The sequence below is a fragment of the Rhincodon typus genome, chromosome 34, assembly GCF_021869965.1.
Source record: "Rhincodon typus isolate 14 chromosome 34, sRhiTyp1.1, whole genome shotgun sequence".
NCBI classification, from domain to species: Eukaryota; Metazoa; Chordata; class Chondrichthyes; order Orectolobiformes; family Rhincodontidae; genus Rhincodon; species Rhincodon typus.
In genome coordinates, this window is record NC_063365.1 from 25,526,723 (window position 1) to 25,548,256 (window position 21,534).

Consider the following 21,534-nt stretch of genomic DNA (forward strand, 5'->3'; position numbering starts at 1 on the left):
TGCTAACACCTCCTCCTTATGAACCTCAATCCCATCTAGTCTAATAGCCTGTATCTCAGTATTCTCCTCGACAACATTGTCTTTTTCCTGTGTGAATACTGACAAAAAATATTCATTTAGCGCCTCTCCTATCTCTTCAGACTCCACGCACAACTTCCCATCACTGTCCTTGACTGGCCCCAATCTTACTCTAGTCATTCTTTTATTCCTGACATACCTATAGAAAGCTTTAGGGTTTTCCTTGATCCTACCTGCTAAAGACTTCTCATGTCCCCTCCTGGCTCTTCTTAGCTCTCTCTTTAGGTCCTTCCTGGCTAACTTGTAACTCTCAAGCACCCTAACTGAGCCTTCACACCTCATCTCTACATAAGCCTCCTTCGTCCTTTGACAAGAGATTCAACTTCTTTAGTAAACCACGGTTCCCTCGCTCGACCACTTCCTCCCTGCCTGACAGGTACATACTTCTCAAGGACACGCAGTAGCTGTTCCTTGAACAAGCTCCACATTTCAATTGTGCCCAGCCCCTGCAGTTTCCTTCTCCATCCTATGCATCCTAAATCTTGCCTCATTGCCTCATAATTGCCTTTCCCCCAGCTATAACTCTTGCCCTGCGGTATATACCGATCCCTTTCCATCGCTAAAGTAAACTTAACCGAATTGTGGTCACTATCACCAAAGTGCTCACCTACCTCCAAATCTAACACCTGGCCTGGTTCATTACCCAGTACCAAATCCAATGTGGCCTCGCCTCTTGTTGGCCTATCTACATACTGTGTCAGGAAACCCTCCTGCACACATTGGACAAAAACTGACCCATCTAAAGTACTCGAACTATAGCGTTTCCAGTCAATATTTGGAAAGTTAAAGTCCCCCATAACAACTACCCTGTTACTTTCGCTCCTATCCAGAATCATCTTTGCAATCTTTAACCCCGAGGATATTGATAGCGAGGGATTCAATGATCATAACACCACAATGTCAAGGGGTGGTGGTTAGATTGTCTCTTATTGGTGATGGTCATAGCTTGGCATTTGTGTGGTGGGAATGTTACTTGCCAGTTGTCAGCCCAAGCCTGGATATTGTCCAGATCTTGTTGCATTTGGGCACAGTCTGCTTCAGTATCAATACATAATTTGACCTAAACACTATAAGCTCTTTAGTTAAGGGATTTTGTTACTTTAGACACTGAACTTGTGCAGATTTAAACATGTTGTCCCCGTTTGTCAGACTGCCTGTAAACAATATATTTTTATAGAATCCCTACAGTATGGAAGTAGGCTGTTTGGCCCATCAAGACCACACTGACCCTGTGAATAAAACCCACTCAGACACCTAGACCCACACCTCGACCCTATCCCTGTAATCCTGCATGTTATGTGGTGTAATGAAAACAATATGTCTCTCAACATCAGCAAAACTAAAAAACTGATCATCAACTTCAGAAAGGAAGGAGAAGAAACGTCCCCATCTACATCAACGGAACTGAGGTGGACAGAGTGAAGAGCATCAAGTTCCTCGGAGTGATGATAACCGACAACCTGTCCTGGCCTTCCCACATAAATGTGACAGTCAAGAAGGCACAACAATGCCTCTTCTTCCTCAGGCGGCTCAGGAAGTTTGGTATGTCCATAAGGACCCTCACTGACTTCTACAGATACACCATTGAAAGCATACTGTCCAGGCGCATAACGGCCTGGTACGGCAACTGCTCTGCCCAAGACCGTAAGAAACTACGTGTGCTGGTGTGCTCAGCCGAGACCATCATGGAAGCCAAACTTCCAACCATGGACTCCATTTACATGGCTCGCTGCTGCGGAAAGGAAGTCAACGTCAAAGACCCATCACACCCCAGTAATGGTCTCCTACAGCCTCTTCCGTCAGGCAGAAGCTACAGAAACCTGAACACACACACCAGCAGGTTCAGGAACAGCTTCCTCCCGGCCATTATCAGAATGTTGAATGGACTCTAGCCTCAAACAATGTAACCTGTATGTCTCAAAGTCTTTCTGGTCTGTACATCCTTTGCTTGTTGTGATCTGACTGTACTGCTCGTAATCAAAGATTTTCACTGTATTTTGGTACATGTGACAATAAAATCAATCAACCAATTAATCAATCAATCACCAAGCCTGCACATCCCTGAACACTATGGGCAATTTAGCATGGTCCATCCACCTAACTTGCACATCATTTAAAAAAAAAATTAATGGATAGATTTCAATTAAACCTGTCACACAGATAGGGAATGACCCAAGGAAAAGCTAATTAGTCTTTGGTGAAGATGCAGAGCTAAATCCTGGAATTTTTAAAAAGGTCCTTCAGCATTGGAAGAAAGTGTGAATGGACTTCTTTAATATTGTGAACTGTTTCATCTGAAATGTTGCCGATTGTTTTAGAATATCGTGAATTTCTTTAGCCACTGTAGTGGAATTTGTCACAGCTGTCAAAATATGAGCAGTGTTTTCACAGCAGGATGCTGAATGTGGACTGGCCTGGAGCTGCTTCAATGAGATGGATGCTCTTAATTAAAACATTTCTTATTTCCAGCTTTGTAGTTACAGACCATCGACCAGGCAGGGAATAGCCTCACTGATAAGCTGTGTTGTTGAAAGAATGCTGAGCTAACACAATGTGGCAGAAAAGTGCACTTTACCAAGTATCCTCCTCACTTGTTATGGATTGATTAGTTTTAAAATATTTTAATAGGTATCAGCAATTTTATGTTCTAGCTGCAGATTTTGGGGAATATTTTATAATAAAAAATGTGCAATTAATTAATCTGCCTCCTAGATTTAAAAGTTAAACATTTTTACAACTCATCATCACCAGGCAATTTTAAATAATTGGCTCTTAAATGTGTTTAATGATGTGTTTAATGTGGCATCTTTTTAAATGAATGATAGCATTCAATTCCTAATTGTTGCCCATACTTAACCTTCATGTAACAATTTTGCTTGCCAATTTTTGATTTTTTTTTGAAGGAAGATTATTGATTCAACTGGACTTTTCTTCACTAGTGAGAGCAGTTAGTATAACCTGAGTGCACCTATCAGGTATTAGAGAACTCATTCTCAGTTCTCTAACTTTAGTCTCAATCCTTTGAACATCTGAAGAAAGGAAGAGCAGACTTAACTCCAGAATACCTGCCTGGAGTGAAGAGAAGGTGAAGGCCATGATTAGGTTCATGAGGAACCATCTTTGGCAAATTTCTCAAAGTGTTGATGATGCTGGAGCTGATACACACCACTCCAACTAGCCATTGATGTTCTCCCATCAATCATTTAATTTTTTTCATCTTCATTCAGCTAAACTGCTCTCGAGTCCACTCTGTGGACCTTGTTAGCCTGTCTACTTTCCTTAGCAAACATCACTCACCAATTGGAAAGACGTATGAAAAAGAAAGTTATCAGTACCAATCATATGCCTTGTTATATATTATACAAACACACCAAACATGGCCCATAAGTTCAATCACAAGGTGGGATTTTATGAGCCTTTTAACCTCTTTGTGACTTCTCCAGCATTATAGGCAACATACATGATCATCTGCATTGCAGTCCTCCCATGAGAAATCAAACTGTATGACTTCCAGTATACTTACACAACTGTTTCATTAGATCCGTCAGTCATTTCACACTGAACCTTTCACTCTGGAACTTCATTTCCCTTTGCCTACATCCTGCTCTCTGTATGCAGTAATGATGGAACATAATAGCCATGCAGTGGGGGTTACAGATTGCTGTGACAATGCACTTTCACAGTTACAGGTGCAGGTACAGATACAGTTGCAATTACAGATGGATTTGAATTCAGGCCAAACTGCCAACATGAAAGATTTCTCTGTACAGCCTTCAGATTCTTAGTGAAGTGACTGGAATAGCCACAAACATAGAGAAAACAAACAAAGCCAACAATAATAAGAGTGAAGGTTCCAGACAGACTCAAAGGGCTTAAAGCTACAAATTCCTTGTGATGGATGGTATTTGCTTTTGGGATTAATGTATGCAACAGTCACAATATTACTGTCTAGATTTACCAGGAGGTGCTACAGATTGGAAGAAAGTTACAATTGTAACCAGAATGGGATAATCAAACCAAACCATGTTATTATTGCTTGTCACTTCAACACACCATCTTGTTCCCAGGCCAACATCTCTGTCTCAGGCTTGCTGCAGTGTTCCAGTGAAGCTCAGCACAAGCTGGATGAACAGCACCTCATTTTCCACTTGGCACTCTACAGCCTTCTGGATTCAATTTCGAGTTCAACAACTTTAAGGCTTAAGCAACTCCCATGTCCTGACGCCAAACCCCACACACCAAGCCTTGTTGTCACATGGTCTGTTATTACACATAACCCATTGTTAGCTACTAACCGTTCTCATTAATAGCTTTTGATTGTCCTAGCCTGATTGTTATTCACTCCTTTGTTTGTCCCCAGCTGTTCTTCTCTCTCTTTGGGCTCTATCTCCATCTGTCATTTACTCCTTACCCTTTACCTCCAACCCATCTTCTGCATTAAAAAAATTCCTAGCTACCATTAGTACTGAGGAAGGGTCACCAGACCTGAATCATTAACTCTGATTACTTTCCACAGATGCTGCTGAGCTTTTCCAGTGATTCCTGTTTTTGTTATTATTTCTGGGAGACGATCCAGAGCAGCGAGCTGACTTGTTTGAGTAAGTGACATCTTGAGTAGACAGTGGTTTTGTGGGATGGGACATCTTGAGTTCGTGAAGCTATTTGAAAAGGCCCATAAGGTATGGAGAACTGAAGGAGAAGTGGCAGTGGCCAGGGGAAAGAAGAGATGTGTGAGTGAGGGGGCAAATGCTGAATGATGCTGAAGGAATCAATGCCTGAACTGTTTATATCAACTGGCCGGTTGATTGGTTATAGATGTCTTACAGTAGAGGGGGATGGAATGGGATCCAGGACCTCACAAAACAGAAATGTCACACTGAGACAATTAATGCAATGTCATTGTGTTTCATTGCTCGCCCACTTTAAGAGCAGAGGCTACCAAAGGTGAGAGCTCAGATAGAAGATCATTGTAATATCTGAGTTAAAGGCTTGCTGTGAAATTACAATGCACCTGATCAGAGAATGATGTTGAAATGGGTAAGGATGGAGTTGAAAGGACTTTGCGGATTCATGCTTTATTAAGCCTGATGGGAAATTGTGGAGTAGCGATCCAGACAGAAAGGAGACTGTATGATATCAGTAAATCAATGGAAGGTGACATTGCAATCAGATCCTGGATGATTTAAAACATTGTGATGTCCAAGTAAAGACCAGCAGCAGTGAAGGATCATGTTGAGAAAGGAGACTGGACCATGATGAGTGTTCAGGCATGAGTAAAGCTAATTGAGAGAGGACCTCCCAGAGATAATGATGGTACAGAAAAGATCTATTTGCTTCCAGTGAAACTCTTTCCTGGGAATGGAATAAATCTCCAGTTGGTGTAGCAGGCAGAGCCTTGGTGCCAGTTAGTGCACTGATGGAGAACAGACTTTTTCAGCTCATGGGGGAATGATTGCTCCTCATCTGCTCTCGATGTGTCACATATTGATCAGCAGCTTCAAGGAGCAGGGGACTGGGATTACTCTGCACTCTCATTGGGCTAAATGGCCTCCATCTGTGCCATAATGACTCTAGAAAGGAACCGACCATCTGCTAAAGATGGCAACAGCTAGTTAACAAGAAACTGTCAATGATAGAACTCACAGAATCTAAAGCCAGAGATAGCTACCTCTGCTGAAGGTTCAATCCCAGCCCCAGGATCTGGAACTTCGAGACATTACTTAGTAATCTCAATTGTTACAACAAATGCCTTCTATCCACATAACAACCTCCAAAACTTCACTTTTTTGCAGGCTCCATCACTAACATCCCTAGCCTGCTCCTTCAATCGTATTGGCCAGTATTCTCACCCCCAATGGATGTGACTGAGTAGTTGGTCATTTTGAAGAATCAGGCACCTGGTTTAGATTTACATTTTTATGGTCATGTGTATCTGAGTACAGGAATACACGGGCACAGTGAAAAGTGTACAAATTCACCATTCTGTGGTTCCATGTTTGTATATAAAACACAGAATTAAAAGCAGAAGCAAAAATAAAAGAAACAGCCAAAAGGAAAGGAAATGTTCAGATCACTGCCCTCCCTCCTTCATGAGTCCTTGCCACCAGAGAAACACAAACCACAAAGTCCATCCCTCAGTCTGCAAACATTCAGTTGCCCCCAGTCCCTGCACACAACTGGAATACCACTGCACTCACTGTCAGCCATGGCCCTGGAGCCATGCCACCACCATGTCACCATCCTGTGGTGTAATCCTGCCTCCGCCGATGTCATCGCTGCCGTGAGTCTGCGCTGGACTGATCTGGCTGGATGCAGCTGTTGCTGAAGCAGCCGGGACCCGAACTGGGCTCAGGCTTGACCCGCTGCGGCTGACATTCCCAGAAGGAACCATTCCCGCTGCTACTGACATTCCCAGAAGGAACCATTCTCACTACTGCAAAGGGCAAAGCTAATTCTGCAGCACACATCTTCAATATCAACGCCAGGGTGCTGTTCTGGATCACAGCGTTTACAATAACCTATATGCTCAACTGTTCCTTGGTATCATGTGAAGTGAAATAATGTGGCTGAGGATTGTGGTGCTGGAGACCTCAGGAGTAGGTCAAAATGAACTGTCAGCTCAGAGCATCCAGCTGATGGTGGCTGCAAATACTTCTGATTGTCTTTCGCAGTGATGTGGTCAGCTCCCTCTTCATTGATGATGGGATTATTTGTGGAGCCTTTTCCTTTGTTTAATTGTCCACAACTATTCATAGACATGGCAGAACTGCACATATGAAAATCAAGCCTAAACTATCCTTCCATTTGGAGCATTGGCCAATGCTGCAACTCAATAAAATCAGCAGGAGCAAACTGAGAGCATATTTATCTCATTGCTATCAGTGGGAGCTTGCAGTTGTCAAATCAATTGCTCTATCTGAGCAGTGATTAACCTTGAAAATGTGGTTGTGATGCACTTCAGGACTTTCATAGGGAGAGAGGTGCTACATAAATGCAAGTTTTTGTTCTCCTTTCTCTTAGCTATTGGCAGAAGTCCCACATAACTTTTAGGTTACAACGAATATCCGTTTGGTTAATCATTAGTCCCTTGTTCCACAGATTATGAAGAACAGAAAGTCAAAGACTAGTTTGGAGTGAACAAGAATTCATGCAAAAAAAAATACATCTACGGCAAGTATTGAGACAACAAATTTTCAAATTGACATTGTCTCAATAAAAGAAACAGCACAAAGTGACAGTGCTTTCCATGGACAGAATAACAATGGCTAAAAATGCTGAAATTATTGAATCTTATTTACTGTCATTTTAACTTTTTTTTAAAGTTGTACACTGTACTGGCCAGTGGTGAGCAATAATGGAACAGGGAAAGAGAAATGCATTTACCCTTCGAATGTCTTTTCCAAAGGTTTCGCTATAACTGGTGCCAAGGATCTCAAAATGAACATTGGAGTTTGATGTACCATCTGCAAATCCCATGGGTCCAGTCAGCCCTACAATTTGACCCTAGGGAGAGAAAAGCAGAGAACAGTTATTGAGCATACGTGTACAGCATCACACAGCTCCTACTTATTCAGAATCGACCCTGAACATTGAAAAGAATCCATAACCCTGTAAAATTTCTGCATAAGACTCTTAGGAGAACAACAACTTCAACAAAGACTGTCATCAGACATGTCAATGAAACTTTACATATACAGTCACATCTAGATCACGTCATTAAACTTAAAACTGTCATAAACACAATAAATTATCTTTGAGAAACACCAATTATTGAATTGTTTAATAATTAATCCCATCATATGAATTCTCAATGATCTTAATCACTCCAAATCACATCAATGTATAAACTATCTGCTTTAGGTCTTTTCCCCAGAGTAGGGGAGTCCAAAACTAGAGGGCACAGGTTTAAGGTGAGAGGAGAAAGATTTAAGAGGGACTTAAGGGGCAACCTTTTCATGTAGAGCGTGATACTTGTGTGGAATGAACTGTCAGAGGAAGTGGAGGAGGCTGGTACAATTGCAACATTTAAAAGGCATCTGGTTGGGTACATAAATAGGAAGGGTTTAGAGGGATATGGGCCAAATGCTGGCAAATGGAACAAGGTTAATTTAGGATATCTGGTCAACATGGACGAGTTTGACTGAAGGGTCTGCTTCCATGCTGTACAGCTCTACGACTCTAGACACAGCCATCGTTTGGGTTTACAGTGGGAGGGCAGGACACGAGGTTAAGTATTTGCTTGCTCTATTGAAGAGCCGGCGCAGAGTAGATTAATCAAATTGCCTTCTTTGTAAAGTTCTTTGAAAGCTCAATACAAATTTGATCCTGCTTTTTGAAAAAGATTTCAGATAGATCCACTCACTTCCAAATTACTCCAGTGCTTAAAATGATCTAGTGGTGTGCCTCAGGGATCGGTGTTGAGACCGCAATTATTTACAATTTATGTAGATGATTTGGAGTTGGGGACCACGTGTAGGGTGTCAAAGTTTGCAGATGACACTAAGATGAATGGCAAAGCAAAGTGTGCAGAGGACTGTGAAACTTTGCAGAGGAACATAGATACATTGAGTGAGTGGGCAAAGGTCTGGCAGATGGAATACAATGTAAATAAATGTGAAGTCATACATTTTGGTAGGAGTAATAGTAAAAAGGATTATTACTTGAATGGTAAAAAGTTGCAGCATGCTGCTATGCAGAAGGACCTGGGTGTCCTTGTGCATGAATCACAGAAGGTAGGTCTGCAGGTACAACAAGTAATTAGGAAGGCAAATGGAATTTTGTCCTTCATTGCTAAAGGGATTGAAATAAAAAGCAGGGAGGTTATGTTGCAGCTGTACAAGGTGCTGGTGAGGCCACACCTGGAGTACTGTGTGCAGTTTTGGTCTCCTTACTTGAGAAAGGATGTACTGGCACTGGAGGGGGTGCAAAGGAGGTTCACTAGGTTGATTCTGGAGTTGAGGGGGTTGGTTTATGAGGAGAGACTGAGTAGATTGGGATTATATTCATTGGAATTCAGAAGATTGAAGGGGGATCTTATAGAAACATATAAAATTATGAAGGGAATAGATAAGATAGAAGTAGAGAGGATGTTTCCTCTGGCAGGTGAAGCTAGGACAAGAGGGCATAGCCTCAAGATTAGAGGGAGCAGATTTAGGACTGAACTGAGAAGGAATTTCTTCACCCAGAGGGTTGTTAATCTATGGAATTCCTTGCCCAGTGAAGTAGTTGACGCTACTTCAGTAAAGGTTTTTAAAAAAAGGTAGATTTTTTTTGAACAATAAAGGAATTAAGGGATACAGTGAGAACGCGGGTAAGTGGATCTGAGTCCACGAAAGGATCAGCCATGATCTTATTGAATGGCGGAGCAGGCTCGAAGGGCCAGACGGCCTACTCCTGCTCCTAGTTCTTATGTTCTTATGTTCTTATGTTCTTATCATGGACAAAACCACTTCCCTTCCCATCAACGTCCACTATTTACAATACAATGAATCCTGGCCATCATTTATCCCCAATCAACAACCACAATAGGTTATTAAATTATTCACTTGTTACCTCGAGAAGTTTACTGCATACAAATTGATTGTTGTGTCCCAAATGTATCATTAATTCCTACATTTCAAATGTTTCACAGGTTGTAAAGCACTGTGGGACATCCTGTCGAAATTTAACAAGAGCAGAAATTGCTGGAAAAGCTTAGCAGGTCTGGCAGCATCTGTGGAGAGAAAGCTCACTTAACATTTCGGATCCAATAACCCTTGAGGAAGGGTCACTGGACCTGAAGCGTTAACTCTCCTTCCTCTCCACGGATGCTGCCAGACCTGCTGAGCTTTTCCAGCAATTACTGTTTTTGTTTCTGATTTACAGCATCCGCAGTTCCTTCAGTTTTCTGTTGAAATGTAAGTTTGTTCTTCTTATACAACACCAACTTCCTTTCATGTCCATGCTATAAATTCAAATTGGTGCAGGTTATTTCCTGTGCTTTCACAGAACATTGATATAGATTTGTTTGGATGGTATGAAATGTGGATAATTGGGCAGTCTTGGTACAAACAACAATTATCTGATTATTGCTATGATCATCTTAAATGACTGAAATCCTTGGAACATTGAGCACTCAATTAGATATATCAGTTTCTTTTCTTTTCCAATCAAGTAACCTTGCTGTAGTTTTGAAAAGGTAGTTTTGTTTTCACAGAGTCAGTTGTGGCCAAGTAACACTTTCAAGAGAAACATGTATATATATAATATTCCATATAAGAGGTGCAAAGTCGAACTGGTTTTGTGTGTTAGGATTCTGCTCAGAGAGTGAATCAGCTCATGTTTGAGTCACAGGACTTTATACATTGGGATACGTTTTTGTATCTTATGTTTCCTACCATGACACAGAATGTAAAATGAGTGGAAATACTGGGATTCTGCAAATCGATTCTCACAAACAGTTGGTGAAATCTGATGTAGTCATGGTTTGAAACGGCACTTGGAACTGATTGGCAAATTAATTACATAATTATCAGGACACATTGCTAATAACAACAGCAACATGCCTGAAGATGCATGGCACTGTCACTGAACCATCTGTGATCACACATAAAGTCTGTCATTTATAGTCTAATACAGTTTCCAAACGCTGTTGTATTTGTAAAAGAGAGCAACCATCAAACAACATAAACTGACATGACTTCATCGGGCAAAAGTCCCTTTTCACGCATTTCCATTCCCAAATATACAAAGCCAATTCTCAGAGATTCGCTGATTGGTTGCCCTGTCTCCACCTGGAGATATGCTCAGGAATTCTGAGCTCACTCTCTGGTTCCCTATCCTCTGTCCCACACTAAGTGCCATCTTTACATGGACTGTGATTAGGAACAGACCTGATCGTTACTTTACACTCAGTACTCCTACACACGGACCTACAAGGCCATTTTATTTACTCACCTTTCAATTCCACCAAGCCATTATGTAAAAACAAAGGATTAAATCTATGTGGGGAATCAGCGGAAAATACTAATTGCTTGATCATTTTAAATGTTCATCTGCATCAGCTGGAAGTTGGCAATGTGATAACACTAATCAAACTGTCCCTTTTATTAACACCATTTATGAAACAAAAAGTGCATTGATTGGAATTTCAGATTTTGTTGGGGGGTAAATTCTGTAACAATTCATAGACGGGTTGAAAGAAGAAACCAAAATGAAATAAAGCGTTGGTAGAATTAATCTATTTCAGAAACCCAGCAAAGAGGGATGTGGACGAAGACTCAGTTCAGTGATGGGTGATAAGTATCAATCTGCACAGGTGAATTTTAATAGGTCAGCTTCTTATTTGCTTGTCTTTCTGAATTTTTAGTAAGAAAAATATCCTGCTTGCTAAACTCTCCTTCCAACACACAAGGAAGCATGAAGCTGTCTCAAAACACCTCAATTTCATTAACACAAAAACATTAAAGCAGGGGAGAGGAATAGTTGTTTCTGATTAATAAAGACTCCTCAATGCAAAGCAATTGATAGTTTTAAGGCTGTGAAGGAAAATGTCAGAATCCCCAACAAAGTAAGCATTGAGATGCAAACTTCAAATCTCACGAGACCAATTCCACAAAATGAGAAAGTGAGGAGTTAGCAAATGTGAAGGAACTGAGGGAAATGGTGATGAAGAGACTGTGAGGTTCAACGAAGATTGTTTGGAGCTGGCAAGGTGGATCTGAGAAACACATGAGAGAAAGGGACCGGTAAAAGAAATGGTAAAGGGGGGATTGAGAAGGAGAGTGAGGAGAAGATTGCGAAAAAGGGTGGGGAGAAGATTGAGGAAGAGGGTGAAAGAGATGATTGAGGAAAATGTGAGGAGAGGATTGAGGAAGAGGATGAAGAGGGGATTGGGGAAAAGAGTGAAGAGGGAATTGAGGAAGAAAGTGATGAGAAAGTTGAGGCAGAGGGTGAGAAAACTTCCTTTGATTCATTTCCTGCAACTGAATCCAACCCAAATGAGAAAGAGATAACAAGGTATAGAGCTGGATGAACACAGCAGGCCAAGCAGCATCAGAGGAACAGGAAGGCTAACGTTTCAGGCTTAGACCCTTCTTCAGACCCTTTTTCTGAAGTGTAATCTCCATAGGAAAATGCAACAGAATCCCCAGCAAAGTGGCATCAGGTGAACTGCAAGAGCTTCCAGAATACAGATTGCCATCCACAGCAGGCTCACTTAGACTCTCACTTTCCATTTGGATCCAGCAGCTGGTGATGGTTAAAATCTGCTCCCTCGCCAGCTCTCAGAGCATTGCCTAGACTTTGGAAGAGACTTTCACTAACCCTGGGTTCCTGCGCACAAAAGGCAAGCTGTCTTTGACCGTAACACAGGTCAGAGTGTGGTCCTGCTCACTAGCTGAAGGATCACCCTGCTCCTTGTTCATTTTATTGGCAGCTCAGGGGAATGGGGGATTTCGGCGCAGAGCAGCCAATCAGGGTGGGCGGAGGGATCTAAATCAATCAGAGTAAAGTGATTGTAATCAGGTAAGATTCACTTCAAAGTGGCCAAGAATGAAATATATCATTACTAGGGATGGAATCTCTCTACGTGAGCTTAACCTTCTCTCTGTGACTGATGTACCTATTGTTTACAGCTGCTTTTCCCCATCATCTGGAGCTACAAGAGGTTTCAAATTTTCAGTTCAGAATCTGCAACAACCCACAAATGGACACAGGCTCCTTGTGAGGCCCCCGGGTCACTCAGGGCTTCCACTGAGTTCCCATGTGGTCTCTTTGCTTCTCCCTGTGGTCGTCACATGCTGCACTCTCATGGTTTTGGTCCCGATTCCCAGCTGTTTGAAGCCTCTTACATTTTGAATGGTGTCCAGCATCGACTTCCCTCCATTCCAGGGTTTGGTCGATTTCCTCATGCAGTTCAGGCTTGCCATGCTGTGCCACTTCCGATCCTCCAGCTTCCTGTGGAACGCTCCAGCCAGTAACAAGACACTGTCATAAAGATAAAGGTTGGACGTCTGTGGAACAAAGAGAGAACATTGTTACTGTCACTGAGAAATCATTCACAATATCCAGCTCTGGGCTGCTAAAGTGATATTTGTGCCACACAAGTGCCAGGCAATGATTATCTTTAACAAGAAAGAATCTAACCAAATTTCCTCAACTCTGAATGGCTTTACCATCAGTGAATATAGCACAGCAAAGGAGGGGGAGGGGTGCTATAAACATCCCGGGGGTGACTATTGAACCAAAAACGAAAATGGAGCAGCCATTTCAACACTGTGTCTACAAAAGCAGCTTTGAGGTTGGAAATCCTGCAGTAACTCCTGTCCTGGATGTTTTTTTTGTCCACAGGATGTGTACATCACTGGCTGGGCCAGCAGTTATTGCTCATCCCTAGCTGTCTCTGAGAAGGCGATGGTGAGCTGCCTTCTAGAACTGTTGCAGTTCATTTGGTATAGGTAGACCCATAATGCCCTTATGGAGAGTTCTGGGAAAACCTCCTCAAAGCCTGTCCACCACCTACAAGGCACAAGTCAGGAGTGTGACGGAATATTCCCCACTTGCCTGGATGAGTGCAGCTCCAACAACACTCAAGAAACGTGACACCATCCAGGACAAAACAGCCGCTTGATTGGCATCACATCCACAGGCATCCACTCCCTCCACCACCAACGCTCAGTAGCAGCAGTGTGTACTATCTACAAGATGCACTGCAGAAATTCACCAAAGATCCTCAGATGGCACCTTCCAAACCAATGGCCACTTCCATCTAGAAGGATAAGGGCATCAGAAAAATGGGAACACCACCCTGTGCACATTCCCCTTCACGCCCCTTAATGTACTGACTTGGAAATATATTGCCATTCCTTCACTGTCGCTGGGTCAAAACCCTGGAATTCCCTCCCTAATAGCATTGTGGGTCAAGCTACAGTAGGTGGACTGCAGCGGTTCAAGAAGGCAGCTCACCACCACCTTCTCAAGGGCAACTAGGGATGGGCAAGAAATGCTGGCCAGCCAGCGACAACTATATTCTTTGAAGAATGACAAAAATTTTCAATTCTAAAGACATCCTAAAGCTATTTACTGCACTAGCTCTGATCATGGAGAGCAGCAACATTCATGGAAATATTTTTCAGATTGCTCTGAAATGATTTGATTCATTTTTCTTGCCCTATTCACTCATACTGCCCTCTGTCTGAGTTTCCCACCATTACAGTGCCCTGAGCTGACACAGAACAGGCCAGTATTTCCAGGGCAGGCTTTAATTCAGTCAATCATACTCTCTGCTGCTTGGGCTGCTGTCTGCTCTCCCTCATACACTCTCCAATCACAGAGCTCGTGGCTGACAGCTCAGCCAATTGGTTGTAAGTTTCAAAATCTCCCCTCCCTCTACCGCATCCCAAAACCAGTCCAGCTCGTCCCTGCCTCCCTAACCTGTTCTTCCTCCCACCTATCCCCTCCTCCCACCTCAAGCCACACCTCCATCTCCTACCGACCAACCTCATCCCGCCCCCTTGACCTGTCCGTCCTCCCTGGACTGACCTATCCCCTTCCTAACTCCTTACCTACACCCACCTTTACTGGCTCCATCCCCGCCTCTTCGACCTGTTTGTTTCCTCTCCACCTATCCTCTCCTCTATCCCTCTTCTATCCGCCTCCCACTCTCTCCCTATTTATTTCAAAACCCCCTTCCCCTCCCCCTTTTCTGATGAAGGGTCTAGGCCCGAAACGTCAGCCTCTCTGCTCCTATGATGCTGCTTGGCCTGCTGTGTTCATCCAGCCCTGCACCTTGTTGTCCCCAATTGGTTGCATGTGTTGTCTAAAACACCAAACACATGTTAAAAGCACAGCAACCTGTCCCAACTTACTCCAATTCATTTCCCTCCAGATGTGGGCATGTTCTAGGGCTACACTCAGCAAGTGAATGGTTGAGGTCCAGGCCCCGAGAATGAAATAAAATGATCTACATTTGGAAAATGTCCGACACTCCCCTTGGGTAACTCCTCACATGGGGGAATACACACTTGGGTATCTGTCTGAGGCTGACTCTCTGTTGTAAGGGGCTTTGTAAAGGTCAGAAACAGTTGAGTCCAATAAGTACCACTGACCGTGAGGAGGTGTTGAGGCCTTGGTGGGAGCGTAAGGCAGGCTCTGGCAGGAGGCAGACTAAATTCTCCCAGCCGACTTTATTTTAACGTGGAGCCTGTTTTGATAACCTGGAAACTGATGGAATAAAGTCCATCTTGTTTATTCCAACAAGACTCTTCTGGTCAGACCATGAGGTTACTTTGGGACACACTGGATCACATCAGCCCCTGAAGAACACACACATACCCAGCAGATACATTTGGCAGCCAGAATCAATGACACAGGCTTATCCTGAGATGACAGAAACATTGCAGGGATCACAGGGGAGGCAGGGCTAATGACTGAGGAAATATGCCTACTTGCTGATGCTGCTGTTCTCTGTCTGACCTTTACTCTGGTGGCCATTCCATCTCTCCCATTGGTTGGCTGGCAGCTCACTCTATAGCCACACATTGCTCAGAAATAAGGAAATTCCATCCAATGAGGTATCACTGCCAAACACTGTCACTGGCTGAGATTGTGAAAGAGGAACTGAAGCAGCTATGAAGCCAGGAGGCATTGAAAATGCTGGTGCTCATCAGTACATCAGGAAACCACCCAAAGGACTGACCAATCAGATCAGTGTTGGATCTCCTGTCTCTGAGGGTTGGACAAAGTATCAAATGCCCCAAAAGATAGGTTCCTGGTGGTGAAGGTGAGATGTGGGAGGTTAGTGTGGGGAATAAGCTGCAGGGGGAGCCAAGAGAGTAAACTCATTCTGTTCACCAGTAAACACCAACCAAGAACGCAGTCTTGCTGACGTGACATAATGCGACAAAAGAAATTACATAGCACCCAAACTGACAACTGGTTCATTTGAAATATTTCAGTGGAAGCATATTCTAGTCTCTTATCAAAAGATACAGTATTCTAATCTTTGACAAAAGGGATCCATTTATAATCATGCTATTGCTGACAGTTATGAGCGTATTTAAATGAGCTGTGAATTGCTGAACCAAGCACTCAGTCTTATTCACTGGAAATTGCCCTGTCAAAGAGGAACCTTCATTCTGGCTGCAAATTGCCTGTTGAGTGCGTCACTTTGCTGTAGCACTGAAGTTGGGTTTCACAATCTACTGACCTGCCAAACAATTAAAAAAAGTGTTTGTGAGACAAAGTATTTGTGTCCATGTGTGTGTGTGTCAATGTGGATGACTATGTAAAAGCAGGAGTGTGCGAGAGATGGAATGTGGGAGAAGGGGTGGAGAGTATGTGTGTGTGAGAGAGAGATGGAGTGTGATAGTGAGAGACAAAGACAGAGAGAGATGGAATGTGGGGGTGAGAGAGACAGAGTATAATAGTGAGAGAGAGAGAAAAATGGGGTGTAAGACAAAGAGAGAGAGAGAGAGAGACAGAAACAGAGTGTGGGAGACAGAGAGCTGGAATGTGGGAGAAAGGAATGGAGTGTGTGAGAGAGAGAAATGGAGTGTGGGAGAATTTGAGAAGAATATTAAGAAGATGATGAACCACCTTTTTGAACAGGCGCAGTTCACCTGGAATTGGAAATCCATCTTCCTGCAGTTTAAGCTATGGTCAAAAATGACAAGAGGTTCATTTTGAAATGCCCCCCACGTGTTCTATAACAGACCCTGCCCTCTCCCCTATAACAGACCCTGCCCTCCCCGCATAACAGACCCTGCCCTCTCCCCGATAACAGACCCTGCCCTCTCCCCGATAACAGACCCTGCCCTCTCCCTGATAACAAACCCTGCCCTCTCCCCTATAACAGACCCTGCCCTCCTCCCATAACAGACCCTGCCCCCTCCCCGATAACAGACCCTGCTCTCTCCCTGATAACAGACCCTGCCCTCTCCCCGATAACAGACCCTGCCCTCTCCCTGATAACAGACCCTGACCTCTCCCCTATAACAGACGCTGCCCTCTCCCCGACAACAGATTCTGCCCTCTCCCCTATAACAGACCCTACTGTTTCCCCTATAACAGGATCTGCCACCTCCCCATTAAAGAATACAACACCTTTGGCACAGTGAATAGACCTATTTTGAAGATGTTGTCACATACAGGAATGAGTTCTCGGTGGGTTGTGTTGAATAATTCAGAGTGTATTTTCATGTCCAATCAGACACTAGTTGCACATGGTGACAGAACAGCACATGCTGAAAACTGTTCACAAGAAAAGCAGCTTCCTCACAGACAGAAGGAAATGCAAATCCCCATTGCAATCATGCAGCTGCTTCAATACAAACTACTTTGAATTGTTCAAATAGAGGGCCCTGAACAGATTTTGTGAAGAATTTGTATTTGTTTCAGTAACATATAAACCTGTAATGTTTGCAGATAGCCTTCCTGTGGGTCACACAGCAGTGAGGAAATGCGATGGTTGTTCCTCATACACCTGCGGTGAGGGTCCTTCGAGGTGGGGAAGATTTGTCGTACGACTGTCATCCGTCCTAGCGTACTGTGGACCAGCTCCAGAATCTCTGAATCACTGATTTCCTGTTAATTCCAAATTGTACAATACATTAAATTAGATATGATTCTTATACAACATACTTGAATATTGTGAGCAGTTTTGGGCCCTGTATCTTAGGACGGATATGCTGACCTTGGAGGGGGGGTGTCTAGAGGAAGTTTACAAGAATGATCCCTGGGATGAAGGGCGTGTCATATGAGGAGCAGTTGAGGACACTTACAGAATACTGAGAGGCCTGGATAGAATGGACATGGAGAAGATGTTCCCACCAGTAGGACAGACTAGGACCTGAGGGCACAGCCTCAGAGAACCTTTATAACTGAGATGAGGAGGAATTTCTTCAGCCAGAGGGTGGTGAGTCTGTGGAACGCATTGACACAGGCGGCTGTGGAGTCCAAGTCATTGAGTGGATTTAAGACAGAGCGAGATTGGTTCTTGATTGGTAAGGGGATTAAGGTTTACAGGGAGAAGGCAGGAGAAACATATCAGTCATGATCGAGTAGTGGAGACGGCCTGTTGGGCGAATGACTGGATTCTGTTCCTATATCTTATGGTCTTATGGGTTATCCAAAACAAGACATTAGTCTTCATACATAGGCTGATAACATTCAGTTTTACTTCACCCACTTCTCTTGAAGTTGCCAAATTACTAGTCAGACATCAATTGTGGGATAGGCAGAAATTCCCTCCTGTTAAATCCTGGGAAGAGTTATGCACTTGTTTTTCGTCCTTATTCAAAATTCCATTCGCTAGCCACTGACTCCACCCTTCACCTGGAAACTGTCTGAACTTTAAAAAATATATCTGTGTCATCACCAACAACACTGATTCCCACCTCTGAAAGATTATCCACTTCATAACAATGGATAGAGAGCTCATCCTTGAAGGAGCAAGGACAGAATCCATTTGGTTAGAATTAAGAAGCAAGCTAAGTAAGATCAACCAACTGCAAGTTTCCATGCAATGAGAATGAGAGAGAAATACATTTACAGTGATATTGCAGAGGTTTTCAAGAAATATCTTTTTTGCTTCTTCAGAAGTAAAGAAAAATATTTTGACAAAATATCAGTGGAACTGGTGAGAGTGGAGGCAATAGATAGGGTGAAAACTGAAACGAAGGTGGTACTGGAAAGGTTGGCTTAATTTATGGCAGGATAAGGGGCAGTACAGCGGCTCAGTGGTTAGCACTGTCGCCTCACAGCACCAGGGACCTGGGTTCGATTCCACCCTTGGGCAACTCTGTGTGGAGTTTACACATTCTCCCTGTGTCTGGGTGGGTTTCCTTCAGATGCTCTGGTTTCCTCCCACAGTCCAAAGCTGTGCAGGCTAGGGTGGCTTGGCCATGGGAAATGTTGGGGTCACCGTGGTAGGGGGTTAGGTCTGGGTAGGATGCTCTTTGGAGGGTTGGGTGGACTCGACGGGCCAAATGGCCTGCTCCCACACTGTAAAGATTCTATGAGGAGTAATTATCTCCATTGCAGGGGTTTGCAGAATTGGAAACAGTCAGTGATTTCAAAAAGGAACTGGTGGGCACTTGAAGGAGATAAGCCTACAGGGACTGAGCAGGACAGATGGGACAACTCTGTGGGGAGTAGCATGGACCTATTGACTACATGGGCAGGTGGTGATATCATGGTACTGTCACTGTGTTAGTAAGCCAGAAGCCCTGGCTAAAGTACTCGGGACATCACTTTGATTTTTAGCATGGCAGATGGTGAACTGTAAATTAAATTAAAATATCTGGGATTAAAAGGCTAGTCTAATGGAAGCCATGTAACCACTGTCAATTGTCGTATAAAAAACCATCTGGTTCACTAATGTCCTTTAGGGAAGGAAGTCTGCCATCCTTGCTCAGTCTGGCCTACAGTCCTACAGCAATCCACATATGCAATAAATGACAGCGTAGCCACGCTCCCTGAACAACGTTTAAGAAACTAGGCCAAATGGCCCCTTTCTATACCATCAGTGATTATGACTTTGTACCCGTCTCAGCTCATTAGCTTCAGAAATTCTCATTCACACCTCAATTACCTTACACTCGGTTTTCCCCAATGCAAAATCCCCAATGCAAACTCACACCTGTTCAGGTTTCAAAACACAGAGCGGGAACACAAAATGGGTATGATTTCAGATTTAATTCCAAAATAACAGTAATCTCCCCGAATGGTTTCAAACATGGACTGTGGCCTGTAATGTTCCAGAGTTTGGAAAAATAGTCGTTGGAGTAGTTGGAGCATCAATGTGGTGTCACTATGAAATATCTCCCACACTCACCGGACTCTGTGTTAGTCAGAGGTAACCGGATCTTTGAGAGTCAGGGCCCTCTTAAAAACGTGAAAAAAAGAGCTGGGTCATGGAGAGAGGGAGCAGTTTACTGGCTTACACCTGAAACTGTGTTGGAAACAGCGTTTCAGTCATCCTCTGAAAGCAAAGGATCCAGGTCTTCACCTCAGGAATTGGTCATGAAATTTAAATAGCTTTGCCCCTTTATTCATCAAAGAAGCACACGCTGTCCTTTGATGCAAAGTTCAAAGGGCTCCATACTATTATTAAATTCTGATGGGTGTTTCAGGAACTGTGTTTATTGACGTGATGTTGTAATGTGTGAAAATATTATTTCCAAATGAGATTTATTTGTTCACCTGGAGTATAAGCCTGTACAAATCCTGCAAATTCTCTCATCATTCAGGGCAACAGCTTCCTTTTCAGCCACACAAGGGACAACACTCGATAACCGATGTCCCAGAGCAGCTCAAACAGCAGGATGTCAAATTTCAAAGTCCTTCTCATTGGTGCTAAGCAGTTTGTTTTAAGCAGAGTTTGGCAGCTCCAGAGCAACTGGGGATGTTTTGAAGTCAAAACCCAGCTGCTCCATCAGGCCCTGGGAAAACTTAGTAACAAATCCACCACTTCAGGAGTTAACTTCTCCCATGTTTTTCTTCCTAGTGCTCACAGGACCACGCTGGATAAACTCATCCAGAACACTCCTGCTCATCTCACACAAAACCTTCTCTCCACATCATTTGTGTCTTCACCAATGTCTATCACAATTTCTTTTACTTTCCCTTACAATGGGATGTGGGCATCACTGGCACGGTTGGCATCTATTACCCATCCCTAACTGCCCTTGAACTGACTGGCTAGAGCCATTTCAGGAGACAGTTAAGAGTCAACTGCATTGCCGTGGGTCTGGAGTCACGTGTAGGCCAGGTGACAACAGCAGATTACCTTCCCTGAAGGGCATTAGAGAATGGGATGGGAATCTGCCACACTTGTTACCATTAAGATGGCTTGTTTGAATTCCAGACTTCATTCAACCCAAATTTCATCATGTGTCCTAGTGGGATTTGAACACATGGTCTCAGTGCATTAGCTAAGGTCTCTGGACTGTTTGACCAATGGGAACATTACTTTACCATCACTTCCCTGCCTGATTCTCCAATATCCTGATCCTTATTTTCCCACCCCTCGGTTGGTGTACTGCACTTGGCTTTTATTCTTTGCCAGCCGTACACCCCAGCAAGTTTCCTGTTCCAGCCCTGGCTATCTCTGTCTCCTCATTTTATGCCCTGGTTTTGTTGTAAACTACACAATCAGATGCCTCTGACTTTTGAAATCTCTTCCTAATCCCCTCCACCATACCAACCTCAACCAACACTGTCAGACTGCTTTCACTGAGCAGAAATTCAATATCACTTGCTATTTATTAGTCAAAGCCTGAATGGATATGGGCTTCAAGTGGGTTCAGTATTTTGAAGAATTGTAAATGGTGTTGAACATTGTTCAATCATCAGAGAGGCTCCCATTTCTGACCTTATGATGAATAGAAGGTCATTGATAAAGCAGCTGAAGATGTTTGGGCCAGGACACTCCCTCCGAGAAACCCCTGGTGAGATATCCTGGAGCTGAGATGACTG

At 43.4% G+C, this 21,534-nt stretch overlaps 1 protein-coding gene across 1 annotated transcript in view; it reads right to left on the reverse strand.

The window, feature by feature from the left end:
* LOC109936828 (glutamate receptor ionotropic, delta-1-like) overlaps window positions 1–21,534 on the reverse strand; it is a 581,569-nt gene that overhangs the window by 80,305 nt on the left and 479,730 nt on the right. The window contains exons 6-8 of the mRNA XM_048616211.1: window positions 17,467–17,640; window positions 12,909–13,070; window positions 7,462–7,581 (exon numbers count right to left, since the gene is read on the reverse strand). Of these exons, the coding sequence (XP_048472168.1) occupies window positions 7,462–7,581; window positions 12,909–13,070; window positions 17,467–17,640 (456 nt within the window). The remainder of the gene's footprint in view (window positions 1–7,461; window positions 7,582–12,908; window positions 13,071–17,466; window positions 17,641–21,534) is intronic.